This window comes from Triplophysa dalaica, chromosome 18 (assembly GCF_015846415.1).
Source record: "Triplophysa dalaica isolate WHDGS20190420 chromosome 18, ASM1584641v1, whole genome shotgun sequence".
Classification (NCBI taxonomy): Eukaryota; Metazoa; Chordata; class Actinopteri; order Cypriniformes; family Nemacheilidae; genus Triplophysa; species Triplophysa dalaica.
In genome coordinates, this window is record NC_079559.1 from 11,938,104 (window position 1) to 11,951,209 (window position 13,106).

At 37.5% G+C, this 13,106-nt stretch overlaps 2 protein-coding genes across 2 annotated transcripts; one reads left to right on the plus strand and one right to left on the minus strand.

Moving 5' to 3' along the window:
* Positions 1-401: 401 nt before the first annotated feature.
* Positions 402-5,069, minus strand: lipg (lipase, endothelial). Its single transcript, XM_056729833.1, has 10 exons — positions 4,748-5,069; positions 3,774-3,964; positions 3,402-3,581; positions 2,742-2,853; positions 2,425-2,649; positions 2,091-2,333; positions 1,867-1,987; positions 1,521-1,745; positions 1,321-1,416; positions 402-1,049 (listed from the first exon to the last, which is right to left on the minus strand). The coding sequence occupies exons 1-10, from the start codon at positions 4,848-4,850 to the stop codon at positions 1,037-1,039; spliced, it is 1,509 nt and encodes a 502-aa protein (XP_056585811.1). The 5' UTR covers positions 4,851-5,069; the 3' UTR covers positions 402-1,036.
* A 1,420-nt stretch (positions 5,070-6,489) lies between these two features.
* Positions 6,490-13,065, plus strand: mthfd2l (methylenetetrahydrofolate dehydrogenase (NADP+ dependent) 2 like). Its single transcript, XM_056730000.1, has 8 exons — positions 6,490-6,785; positions 7,267-7,451; positions 7,763-7,885; positions 7,961-8,113; positions 8,541-8,648; positions 10,534-10,626; positions 11,360-11,485; positions 11,899-13,065. The coding sequence occupies exons 1-8, from the start codon at positions 6,643-6,645 to the stop codon at positions 12,012-12,014; spliced, it is 1,047 nt and encodes a 348-aa protein (XP_056585978.1). The 5' UTR covers positions 6,490-6,642; the 3' UTR covers positions 12,015-13,065.
* Positions 13,066-13,106: the final 41 nt, after the last annotated feature.

Below are 13,106 nucleotides of genomic sequence, written 5' to 3' on the forward strand. Positions count from 1 at the left end.
ACTGCATTGCTGAATTTTAATTAGTAAAACAGAACACTCAAATACAGAAATTGCAAAACTGAAAATGTTTTGGTTCATGAAGTCTCTTTATCGACAAGTTTTATCAAGTATGTTTGGAAGCAATGTTTATGCATTTAGTAAATGTAACTAATATTTCAATGCACTGGTGGGAAAGGGGTTATGGGAAACTGTAACCCAAACAAACTTAACAAAGGCTCTTAGAAGACTCTTCAGATATCTCAAACATATTCATGTTACACAAGCACTTGGTACGTGTAAATCAGCCTAAGTTTATAATTTGTTTTAGTATGCAACATGAAATCTATTTGTTATTTAAAATTCTTCATTTGTTAATATAAACACATAACCAACTTTACCCCATTAAAACACACATACTACAGTTTATAGAATCCAAAGTTATTTTATTACAAATGCTTCAGTATTTTTTACATTATATACATATAGTACATAACAATGCACTAATGTGCAACAGGTTTTTGTTACAAAGACAAAACGAGCATTCCTCTTCATTCTCCTGACCTTAAATAATACTGTGAATTCATATAAAATCCTTCTCGCTGTTGAAATCCACAGACACACACACATAAAATAAGTGGTCGTCAGGTAACTTGAGAGAATTAACTTAAGCCTTGGTTCAAGGTGTGCAAGTTGATAAATAGGCTTGGCTTTTTGCAGTGCTTTTCATCCTTCATAAATTAAAAACATACAAAAATATATATATATATATATATATATATGACGATGAACATGTTTTTGAGGAGAGTCTGAGATTCACAGAACGGAGGTTTTAGACAACAGTACCAAATATCAAAAGACAAAGATCTACAAAAAAAATCTCAAACAATCCAGAACATCCCAATGGTAGAAAATCTGCCCTGAGCAAGTCCGGAGCAGCAAGTTCTGTGTTCACCCCACTGGAAACAAATACGGTGCACCATCCCAGCAAATGTATACCGAAACAAAGAAAAGTGCTCAGGCTCTGTGCCGCCTCAATCGCTATTGTAACAGTGCTTTTTCAGAAGTGCAATCTGTGTGCGAAAAAAATATTTACAGATATATTAGAATACAATTTGTTGTAATACAACTATTGTTTGTGTTTTCATTTACAAGAGATTAATGGGTGCTTGGATGCGTCTTTCAGTCTAGACAAAGTATTCGAGCCGTTATGGCCATATACCAGCACATTGTGTTTATCTACATCAGATATTCAGCAATAAAACACATGCTTGAATGATACTGGATGTAAATATAAACATGCACACATATTGCATAATGCAAATGGCATCAGGGAATACATACCTTTTCCTGGGCTTCACCTCCCAGCCATCACGACATTTTGAAAACATTATTTCTTTTCCTGGTGATATCTCAGTGTCTTCAGCACAGAAGGTGAATCTATGAGGGTAACATTATGGCATTAATAAAAGTAGCAACTTCAAGTGTAAAATAAGCTACTGCTCTCCATGCGGTGTATTTCGAACAAATAAAACCTAACTTACTTTTTCTGGGTCTCCCCTGCTTTGATTCTGATCCTCCGAATCTGAAGAACTTTTTCAGCCTTTTTACTCGACCACGAAAATAATGAGGACTTCATGTGCTTGAATACAGACGACCAGGAGTCGGAAGGGCCTTCCCAGCGAAGTCCAATTTTCAGAAGGTCACCAATGTCCTCCTCGGTGAAGACGAGGAACGTGTTTGTGAGGTTTAGACCAACTCCATCAGTACTGTGAAAACCACAGAGAAACCCAAGCATTAAAATGTTGCTTTAGTTGTATTCATTTGAAAATATTCCCAGCAGGACACGAATCAGAATGTATAAGGAGTTCTGAATGTTAAAATGCTTACATGTCCACACTGAGATTAGTAGTGTCGTTATGGGACCCATATAGTTTGACGTGGAAAGTGGGATCTGCATCTTTCGTCATCTTCCTGTCGAACACATGCATTTTCATCTGATAATGGTAACCTGCAGAGCGAAAAACTGGTTGAACAATGCAAAAACCTCATTTCGGTGACTCATATTTACAGCATGTTACAGAGAACAAGGACGCCGCATGTGAATGACTTACCGCCAAAAGGTGTGTCCCCACGAGTCTTCAGGTACATTTTACTGTTTCTCCTCTTGCGCACTTTCTTGGAGTTGTAACCGATGGTGTTGCATCGGTTCTTCCTGCAGCTCAAGCAGATGCCTTTTTTGAAACGATCGGGGCCGGTACACTGGAAAGCGTAGCTGACGTGATCCTTGTTCATAAGAGAGTCCACGAAGAGATGCACCGCCCGTTCGTGCTCGCACTTCATGATTTCTATGAAATCTGTTTGGTTGCAAAGCATTGTTAAGAGAGCTTGAACGTTAGCATTGATTACATTAATAACTTTTCAAATGTATGGTTTTGAAGTACTCACTTCCAGCGGCAGCGGTGGACAACACGTCACCCAGGGAACATCCAGGTTGTACGTCTCCACCGTTGGGATAGATGTCAATGTGTCCGATGGGTTCCTGGATGCCAATGCTGACACCCAGAGCTCCCCGCGTGTACGTGTGAAGGACGTCGACAAAGTCAGCGTCGTCAGGAGAAAGTCTTTTGTGGGATTGCGAACCCTCAAACATGGGACCAGCAGGGTCTAAACCTAATCGAAATAAAAGATACAAAAGCTTGTTTAAAAACAAAAGTGGTGTACACGCCTTCAAGATGTACATGTTGCAAAGATGGAAATCTTACCAGTTATACGTCCGATAGTTCCATTCACAAAAGTTCCAGCATAGCCAGCGACATGAGCACCGAGACTGTATCCAATCATGTGAACGTCTTCAAGTCGTAGCTGCTTTTCTTGCTATAATAAACAAAGGAGAAGTCCATTTATATATCTTTTTCACAACCCAAACCAAAGATGCTCATAGCTATAGCTGTTTTTTTAGAGATATCTACATAAGACAGATGAGACCAGCTTTGAGCTGTCAAAGTCATTGTTTCATTTGCATCACTGCTTTATGTTCAATGCCAACTAGGGTGTGTGTTTTGGGCGGGCGAGATTACTCTCCTGCTCATTTATACTGTTCGCATGTGTCCAAATGCCCCAAAGTCAATTTAGAAAGCCAACTATCCATTAATACTCATTGTTCAATAAGAATACCCATGATGCCTTGGGCAAACTCTGAACACTTTTAAATAATTCACACAAATAGCCGCCTCTGCAGAAAACAAACTGTTCTTCAAAAGGACATCTGCTATGCTGTTCGAAGAACGAACGTATAATACCGACAAAGACTCAAGTACAAGACCACCAGCTGACCATTAACGGTTGCCAATTTGCTACATCAAGAGACACATGCACACAAAGAGAAACAAACACACCCAGTAGGATGTTTAATAGAGACCTACCTGGAGCCAGTCCAAAACGGTAGCTATGCTCTTTCCAACCCTGCGAGTGTGGTTAACAGCGTCGGGGTAAAGCTGGTGGGCCAGACCCAGCCAGTCCACCACGACCATGTTTGCTTCGGACTCTCTTTTCTGTACAGCCGCCACCAGCTTGTACATCCAGCTCTCAAACATCCCACTCATCTGTGAAAGAGATCACACCACTTACTATACTATACAATCATACATAACACAGAGACATCCAGCAAACAAGTGTGAAATTCCACATTTTACTACTTAAAAGCAAAAAACATATTTAGTTAAACTTGCTCCTGCGTGACCTAAAACTTCTGATCTTCTGAATATCTGAGAGACCTTAAAAGATAGATTTCTCACCGTCCATCCATGAATGATTAGAATGGTCTTGGCTGAGGTGTTGAAACCACACTGCTGGACGCTTTCCTCATTCCCGGGTATGAGGTAACAGCCATCCTCATCCAGATCGAAAGACTTCCTCATATTGTACTTGATATTGTCGTGAAGCATTAACGTTACTGGATCCATAGGCAAGTCATACTCCAGGTCATCTATAATGGATTGTTAAATAACATGAATGAATTTCAGTGTATTCTCAAAAGAATTTTAAACCTTATCGCTTCCTCCATTCCAACACAGCTTAACACAAGTAATCGTTTCATAACGTGCTCGAGACGTTTTATTGAAAGATTCGTGGAGTGCACATGTGAGCTAACACTAACACAAGGGAATGGAAAAACTAGGCTATTTTTGATTATCATAATAATAACAGAGAACATTCTAGTTCACTTTACAGGCTCTGCCAAATAACCATGAGTTTGGCAGTTTATAAAATAAATCGGTTACTTTTTAGTCCGAGCATTTGTAATTATTAGCGTGAGTTGAACCGCAGCCGATATGCGGAGGACAGCGCAATATATTTAAATGCCGCAAATGAAAGCAGTGTTTCAAGAGTCAAATCCTAATCACTAAGTCCTTCTAGCCGAGTGCTAAACATCTACTCTCCTAAAAATCCGTGGAAATAGGCGGTAGTTTAAAAGGCAACCCCCGAGTCCTTGTGGATTCTCCGGGTTTTCTTCACACAGCTCCAGCATGTCAGAAGCGGGTATTTTAAGCTTCCATTCATTCATTCATTCATTCATTCATTCATTGCCCGACAGGTTTGTTCGAATCGCAAACGGAGCTTAACTTGTACTTTTAAATCTCAACGTCACAGACCTTATTGTTAGTCATTGTTAATGAAAACAATGACCACACTGCTAAAAGAAATGAAAATCGAAGCTCAGCTTAATACCGGTTCGATCAAGTGTTAAAGACAAAGACATCTCTCTTACCCGTCAATGGCACAGTCTCCCCCGGTGCAGTTGCCAAAGCGCTGAATAAACGGCACAGGAAAAAACATAAGAAAATCGATCTTCTAATTGAGTTTTCTACCATAATGTTATGAGTTTTAAAATATTGTATTTATTGCTTGCACACCACGGTAACTGGAGGACGTTTATGCGTCTTACTCCCACAGTTAGAGGTGTCAGGAAAATGTATGAACCTGTGTCAGGTTGCTCATTAGAGTTTTAAATAGTTTTTTTTCAGTCATCTGACCATCGCCAGATATCTACGACAGAATTCCTTCTTTCTAATTGGTCAAGCCCCTGCAACTACGTGTGAAGGCGTGGCATGAGTTTGAAATTGAATGAGTTGTAATTTCTTTCTCACGCTTCGGTTAAACCTTTCCTCTCCGGCCTATTGATGGCGCGCGGGGCGTTCACGGTGACGCACACTGAGCTATACTAGAGGTTAACGACCCATAACAAAGTGTTGCACATGACTGTGTTTGTTTACAAATACACAAACATGAGACACTTTTGTGTGTTCAAGTTACAAACACATGGGCCCACTTTACCTGTATTTACGTTTCATAAGATATCTTTGTACTTATGAAATATAGCTTTAAACGAATACATAAAACTTTATGTCTGGAGGTCTCTGGACGTTTCTTGTTGGTTGAATAGCTGTTGCGCCAAAAAGACACCTTAATTTAAACAAGGGCTTTTATAATTAGAAATAAAGTTGTATTGTCGGTAAATAATGAAATAAAAATAATAAATAATAAAATAAACTGAATAACATTTAAAAGGATTAAAATTTAAGACACATTTACCAAATTGCAGACTTAATTAATATGCTTAATTAGTGTAGTTTTAAAAGAACATATTTTCTACAATGAATTTTTGTCAGAAATGTTCAGACATGTCCAAGTTTGTCTTAAAAATGATTCAAGAATACTATGTATAGAATTAGAACAGGCGGCTGAATGTTGATGAATTCCAAGCGGGTCATATAGATGAAGTCTGGCCCCCTCCCTCCATTATAGTGAAATCCCTGATGAAGCGTGTGGAGAACTAGCATTCAAGACAAGGGCTGCATACTAAAGAGCTTAACAAAAACACAGTATTCATCAGCTACATCTGTCATGGCAGAATAAGTGGACTGCAAAAAATCGACCTAGTTCTTTTGTTTCATCTGATGACTAGTGTATTCTACAAGTAATTCTACAAATGAAACTATGCACTTCACTCAGGCATGCTATGAAACATTTAATCCGGTGGATATAAATTGTTCTTTCTACCAGTTTACAATAGAGCAGAAGGCTGTATGTACACATTTCTGAATGTCTCAGACTACAGTGCAAGTTTTTCAATCCCAGGATTTTTAGGATACAATATTAACAATTGAATAAAAGTTTATTGCAAAACAACTATTTCTGAAATTAATATTAAGTTCTGGTAGGTATTAAAGAGCAACTATGCCCCCTACTGTTAGAGGAAAGAGAATGCAGGTATGCATCATATTAATACCACGTGCGTGTTCTGAATACGTTTAGATCTGTGCCATGTTTTTCAGAATTTCCTGATAGGTTTACATATTTGTATTTACCAGATCACCACGCTATACATTATGACACTATAAAGAAATACTATCACAAATAGTATCATGTTTTACATGACTACACCGGAAATAATTGCGTGACGCATTGTTTGACTTTTAAATGCAGCGCTGCGTACACCGATCAGCTCATGATATTCAAATACCGCGAGATCGATTCGTAAACGTTACTTTTGCTTCGCTCTCGCGGTGCTGTGACGACATTTGCCGATCGGTCTGCGCTGCGTCGCACGCAACCACTGAACAAAACACACCAGGCGCGCGTTTAGCCCGACTGTCAGTTACCATGGCAGCTCATATTGCCCTTACACTGAATTATACTAGATTTAAATCGTTAACGTCATATTTCCATCACTGCCAACGATCAAAGCGATGGATTAACCTGAAAACAGGCAGCCGGCGAAGCTCTTTTTGTCACTCACTCGTAAGGTTAGGACTGCGACTGATTCACTAAAGGACAAACAAGCTTGCGTTTGTTTGTGTTCTTTAGACGCATCATATCATTTGGTTTTACGAGACATGATTAAGAAGGTGTGACCATATAAACACGAAATACAGTAGTGATTTCTCCGAGTACGATTCATTGCTGCTGAATTGTTGTATTTCCGGTAACTGTTGTTTGAATATTCCGCCACCACGCGGCCCTCACAAAAATTAACTATTGTGTTTCTACAGCAACCATTGCTTAAAAATCCGACAAAAATGGTTTCTCCACTTTTATTATAATAAAACACGGTTGGGTGGGATTGTCTTTGATGCTGTCTAAATTGAAATCCTGATCCTGAAAAAATGATCCTGTCAAAAAAGGAACAAGAATTTATGAAGTATTCTGCATGTGCATTATAACTGGTTTTAATCAGGTGGGTACTTAATATATATGTCAAGTGCAGTGTGTTGTTTTTTCAAACAGACATGTTGCCACTGTGGTCTCAGGAACAGAACTCGCCCGTCAGATCCATAAAGAAATCCAGACTGATGTAGCAAAGCTACTGGCCCAAGGCAACAGAAGACCTCATCTCAGTGTTATTCTGGTGGGTGATGATCATGCCAGCCACACTTATGTGAGAAACAAAACCAGAACAGCTTCACTAATTGGTAAGCGAAACGAAACACAAGACAACAAACTTTCATTCTGGTCTGAACAACCTCGAGACTTTACATATTTAAATAATCCCCATAGTTTATATGACATTTACATTTAGGCATTTGGAAGACGCTTTTATCCAAAGCCACTTACATTGCTTTATCCTGTACATTTTACATATGTATTTGCAATCCCCTGGGCTTGAACCCTTGTTAACGCAATGCTCTTACCACTGAGCTACAGGAAAGCTTTGCTATGAGCCTCACAGAGCTTTTTTTATTATTAAAAATGGCTTTTAAAAGGGAGACATTTTGTTTAACAGGCATGTCAAGCAGCACAATCTTCAGACCATCATCTGTATCTCAGGAAGACCTGCTGGAACTCATCGATAGACTGAATAAGGACAGGAACATCAGTGGGTTACTGGTTCAACTGCCTCTTCCAGGTACTGCATTGCTGTTTTGAATCGGATGCTCATTTGCAGAATTCGCATGCTGAAGATTGTGTCATTCTCTGTCAGGCCACATAAACGAGAGGGCCATATGCAACGCTGTTGCCCCAGAGAAAGATGTGGATGGATTCCACATTGTAAACATTGGGAAACTCTGCTTGGACCAGAAATGTATGATACCAGCCACAGCAGCAGCTGTGTGGGAAATCATCAGAAGAACAGGTCAAAGCTTTCAGAGAATGTGCTGGTTGCACAAGATGGTGCCGGTGATATTTTGGGACGCCATTTCTGGTTGTTTCACACTGTTTGGGAGAGGGTTTTTGGGTGGCAAATATGGGAGTGTTTTAGATAGATAAGAAGTAAGTAGTTAAGGCAAAACAACTTGATACTGTTGTACGACCTAAGATCAGTCTGGGGACTTCTGTTTTTGCAGAATAGCAGAACCACGTCGCATCAGCGCCATGGCGGCGCCATCTTGTGCAACTATAGTCCATTGACATTATGATTTGCATGTTGAGCTACCTTTGAGTTAAATACATTACCTCCTACAACAATATCTAATGCCAGTTTATAAACTGCCGACTGCAGGGACTTGTTTAAAAGCATTTTGTATGTAAACTTTGATTATATGCTCAACTTTATTGTTCAGGCTTTGAAACAGCAGGAAAAAATGTGCTTGTAATCGGACGTTCCAAGAATGTAGGAATGCCTATTGCAATGCTGCTACATTCAGACCGAACACATGAACGACCAGGAGGTGAGACACGGTTAAATGGGTAATTCACCTAAACATGAAAATTCTGTCATGATTACTCGCCCTCAAGTTGTTCCAAACCTGTAAAAATGTCTTTGTTGAACACAAAGAAAGATATTTGGAAGAATGTCAGCAACTGAGATTTCTGGGGCACCATTGACTACCATTAAAATGTTTTTTAAATGTTACCAGAACTGGTCGTTTCCTACATTTTATAAATGTTTTCTTTTGTGCTCAATAGAACAAAAAAATACAATATTCTTTCCACTATGGTAGTCAATGGTGCTCCAGAAATCTCAGTTGCTGACATTTTTCCAAATATCTTTGTGTTCAGCCAAACAAAGAAATGTATACAGGTCAGAAACAACTTGAAACTATCTCCACATATGCCGCTTTTTACACTCATTTTGCATATAGGGGAAATTTTTGAAGGGAAAATTGTTGCATTTGTCAAAAAGTCCTTTTATTTTCATTATTATGGTGTATTCTGTGTCATTCACCCACATATTTAAAATAGTTTTTTTAATTCTGATATATGATCATCTTTAAAATACTTCTAAAAACATCACATCTAAGTCTAAGAGTTAAGCTTTTATTTAGGAACTTTGCCAGAAAATGTAAAAACCTAAGTTGACCTTAACAGCCACATACCGTGTAAAGATTTGCAGAGTCACGATTTTATAACAAATGAAAGATTATACAACTGGACTACAATATTGTTATTCATCAACAACATTTGAGCTAAAACAGATTGTTCTGTCCTGTTTTTTCACAGAGGGTGCAACAGGTTTCTGAGAGATTCAAAAGCAACGTGTTTTCATTAAAATCAATAAACTAACCACCCAGTCCTGTTGCTTGTTGAGGGGGAGTGAGATTCACAAAATGAACACATGCATGTAACCATATAAATATAAATATATAAATTTATTACTTGACTTGTTTATTATAATTATAAACGTATTCATTAATTTGAATAATAACATAATAATTTATAACAATTATTTTTTGTAATAATGAATTAAAACGTCTCCATTAACAGAATTTAATATGTTAACCAAGGCAGCCACGTAATCTGCCACTTTGACCTGCATGTCTCCTAGAGGTAATCAATATTTTAAAAGGTGATAGCTAAATGGTTATGGAAGGAGTCATTCTTATCTCAGATATTCACCCGTACCCATTTTCGGCCTGTTTCCTGTCTTGTAATTCGATCTTTTGCAGTTTTGTTCCGCAATCCTTGAGGGTAGTAGGTAAATATTGCATCAGCATGATTCAAACCAAGCATAGTTTGTGGGTTATTGATTTATCGATCTTCGCAAAATGTAGGAAAAGGAGCGGCCGGATGCTCTCTTTAATTTGGCATGTTTGGGATTGTTCAGAGTTGAACAGAGAGATTATTACAAACATTAAAGATTAAAGAAGAGGTTGACACAGGAATTTGACAATTAAAACAAAAGAAACATAAGGCATTCTTAAATTACATTGTGAAATCAATCACTTTCATAGTAGGCTTCTGCTCTGACATGTAGAAAATTCCTTTCGGGATAAGCACTCCTGCACAACATTCTCTAAAGTGTTATGGTTATAATGAGGACTTCGGCTTATAGAGTGATTATGAAAGTTGCTTAAGAAATTTCTTGTGAAAATCATATTTTAAAGCTAAAGGTGTTTTATCCTAATTTAAAGACATGAAACACTGACAAACAAATGATTCTTGAATGCTGTTATTATGTATATGACTGTCTTTTAATACTTCAATTTTTTATTAATTTACAAATGCATGGTCGTGTATTGTACAAAGCTGGATTGGAAGAATATGACTTTTATATATCTTCACATCGCCATACCAACCAAACTTGACTCCTATTATGTGAATTATATCTCGCAGGTGATGCTACAGTTATCATGGCTCATAGATGTACTCCTTTACTACGACTAAAGGAACTTGGCAATCTGGCTGACATAGTGATCGCAGCTGCAGGTCAGACTTTGTGTTTTAGCAGGTTTATGTTAAAGGAGTTTGCCTAAAAATGGTCCCCAAATGACTTTCCATAGTAGGAATAAAATTGACTATGGTGAAGTCAATGGGGACTATTTTGGGGTATACAGTTCTTTAAATCACATTACACCACTCTCTGTAATACTGATTCTGATTCCTTCTGGATGCGATAGGTTGTAAGTTCATATTTAACCATAAATTTAGATTTTCTGAATGAGAAACATGTCTGAAAGAATCTAAAAATATGTAGTGTTTTTTTTGTTTTAGTTCATTTTCAACTTTTCTGTATGATTTTTATTCCAAAGTAAACTCTAAACACTCTGGAATCTAGATTGCAACATGCAATATATTTGCATTTTTTGTTTTGGAGACAATTATTACCAGATCACATTTTTAAGATGTTGAAATCAGCACCGTGCATGTTCATATGTGACCCCGTGATTTATGGGAAAGGACACAAATAAGGAATTTGTGTTACTTTGTAATTTGCTATTAAATTCACATTCATTATCAATTTTAGAATAACAGTAAGATTATTAATAGTTGTCATTAGGTTCCATTTCATTTGGATAGATACTTTTTCATTTTAAATAAAAAACTGTACAATATTGAAATATAAAAAAAGTTTTAAACACTTCTTTTGTTAAAACATGTATTTTGTTGATTAAAGAATGTCTTTTTCAAAACATCTGATATCGAATTTGTATTAAAACAGGTGTGCCTCACTTAATAACAGCAGACATGGTAAAAGAGGGAGCTATGGTTATCGATGTTGGCATCAATCGTGTCCAGGACGCTGTCACTGGTAAACTTCGTCTGATTGGAGATGTGGACTTCGAAGGTAAATGTCGTATGCTAGATTGCATGAATCTAAGGCCATGAGCTTTCATCGATCAATAAGAATATCAATCTGAACATATCTTTATACACCATAAATAGCATTGTTGATTTATTAATTAGACATCTGTCTTTTTAAGGAACATTTTTTATTGTGTGTGTGACAGTCAACATATTCAAAATCCACTTTCATCATATAGTTATAGTCGACCTCTGTTCATTTACTTCATTATTTCATTAAGATCCGTTTGGAGCTCAAAGTGTGCTTGCTGGCAACAGTATGCACACCCCAAAAGTCACTTAGCAACAAGATTAATATTTTTATTTATTATATTGTTCTAAAAGTACTGCTTGTCTAAGGCAGAGGAATTACTGTCAAACGTAACAATAGACATTTGTTGTTTTGTCTTTGATCAGCAGTGAAAGAGAAGGCTGGATTTATCACTCCTGTGCCTGGTGGAGTCGGCCCAATGACCATCGCCATGGTGATGAAAAACACAGTCACCGCAGCCAAAAATGCCCCGACATACTGAACGAGCAGGAAGACACTACCATTAAAGGCATTTGGGAAGAAAGCATATTTTTTTAAGCCATGTCATGATCTGGATTTACTTAATTGGCACTTTTTTTGTTCATATCCTTGTTATACATGCAAGCCCCTGCAAGCTTCCTCTATAACACCCTTCCCTGCCCGTCGGCAGGCTGTTACAGCCCTTTTCTAGCATGGCAGCCATGCATGTCTGTGACGGCAACTACACCCTTGTTCTTGTCTTACCTCTGTAATAACGATTAAGATGATGCATCCTCACAGATACTGAACTGTTGCCTTTGTTCCCCGCAGGTGTTATTTTGTCAGAACTGTGAAAATAGGGGTTTTACTGTTAAGTGTAATATTACGTGCTTCCTTGACAATGCAATGCATGACAGAGGACGGAAGTCTTCTGAAATTTCGGTGGGACTTACAAGAGTGCTTAACTGGTGGCATCATTGAGGTTAATTGAAGGTTATTAGATTTGTGACAGACAAAGCTGTTAGACGCTCACATTAAAAGGAGGCAGCAAAAGACAGTTTGAAGGTTTAATACATTTTCTCAGGACAATTTTCTTGAAAGCGTCATTTAAATTCCAAACAACAAGATGGGACTACTGTATTTATTTATATATTTATTTATTTATCTACCATATGTGTTTATATTTATTCTGAAATGTGTGCTGTTTTTTTATATAGCATATATATACGATTTCCATCGGTATAAAATGATTTGAAATGATTTATGTTTTTTATTTCCCCATTCATATAATTTCTTCCTAACTAATAAAAAGCCTTTGAAAAAGGTTGATGAATATCGGAAGCTTCATTTATTCGGATTACTATTACCTTAAATGTCAAATACTTTTAGAATCATTAACATAAAAAAATTATGGGTTATTTTGAACTCAGTATTGTATCCAAAAGGGCCCAGAAAATGGTTTATATTTTATACACAATGGGTTAAAACAACCCAGAATTTTGGATTCATTTACAGTTGAGTTCAACCCTTTATGACGCAGGCTGGGCTGAAAATAACCCAACATTTTTTTAGGGCGTGCAAAACCAAACAATGGATCTGTGAAAAAAGATTGGCT

Bases quoted from the DNA above. Each gene is read 5' to 3' on its own strand.
- lipg (XM_056729833.1), bottom strand. From the start codon at position 4,850: ATGGTAGAAAACTCAATTAGAAGATCGATTTTCTTATGTTTTTTCCTG. The intron at 3,582-3,773 runs GTGAGAAATCTA...TCTCTTTCACAG, and splicing joins TAATCATTCATGGATGGACG to ATGAGTGGGATGTTTGAGAG. The intron at 2,334-2,424 runs GTGAGTACTTCA...GCAACCAAACAG, and splicing joins GTCCACCGCTGCCGCTGGAA to ATTTCATAGAAATCATGAAG.
- mthfd2l (XM_056730000.1), top strand. From the start codon at position 6,643: ATGGCAGCTCATATTGCCCTTACACTGAATTATACTAGATTTAAATCG. The intron at 7,886-7,960 runs GTACTGCATTGC...ATTCTCTGTCAG, and splicing joins GGTTCAACTGCCTCTTCCAG to GCCACATAAACGAGAGGGCC. The intron at 8,649-10,533 runs GTGAGACACGGT...TATATCTCGCAG, and splicing joins AACACATGAACGACCAGGAG to GTGATGCTACAGTTATCATG.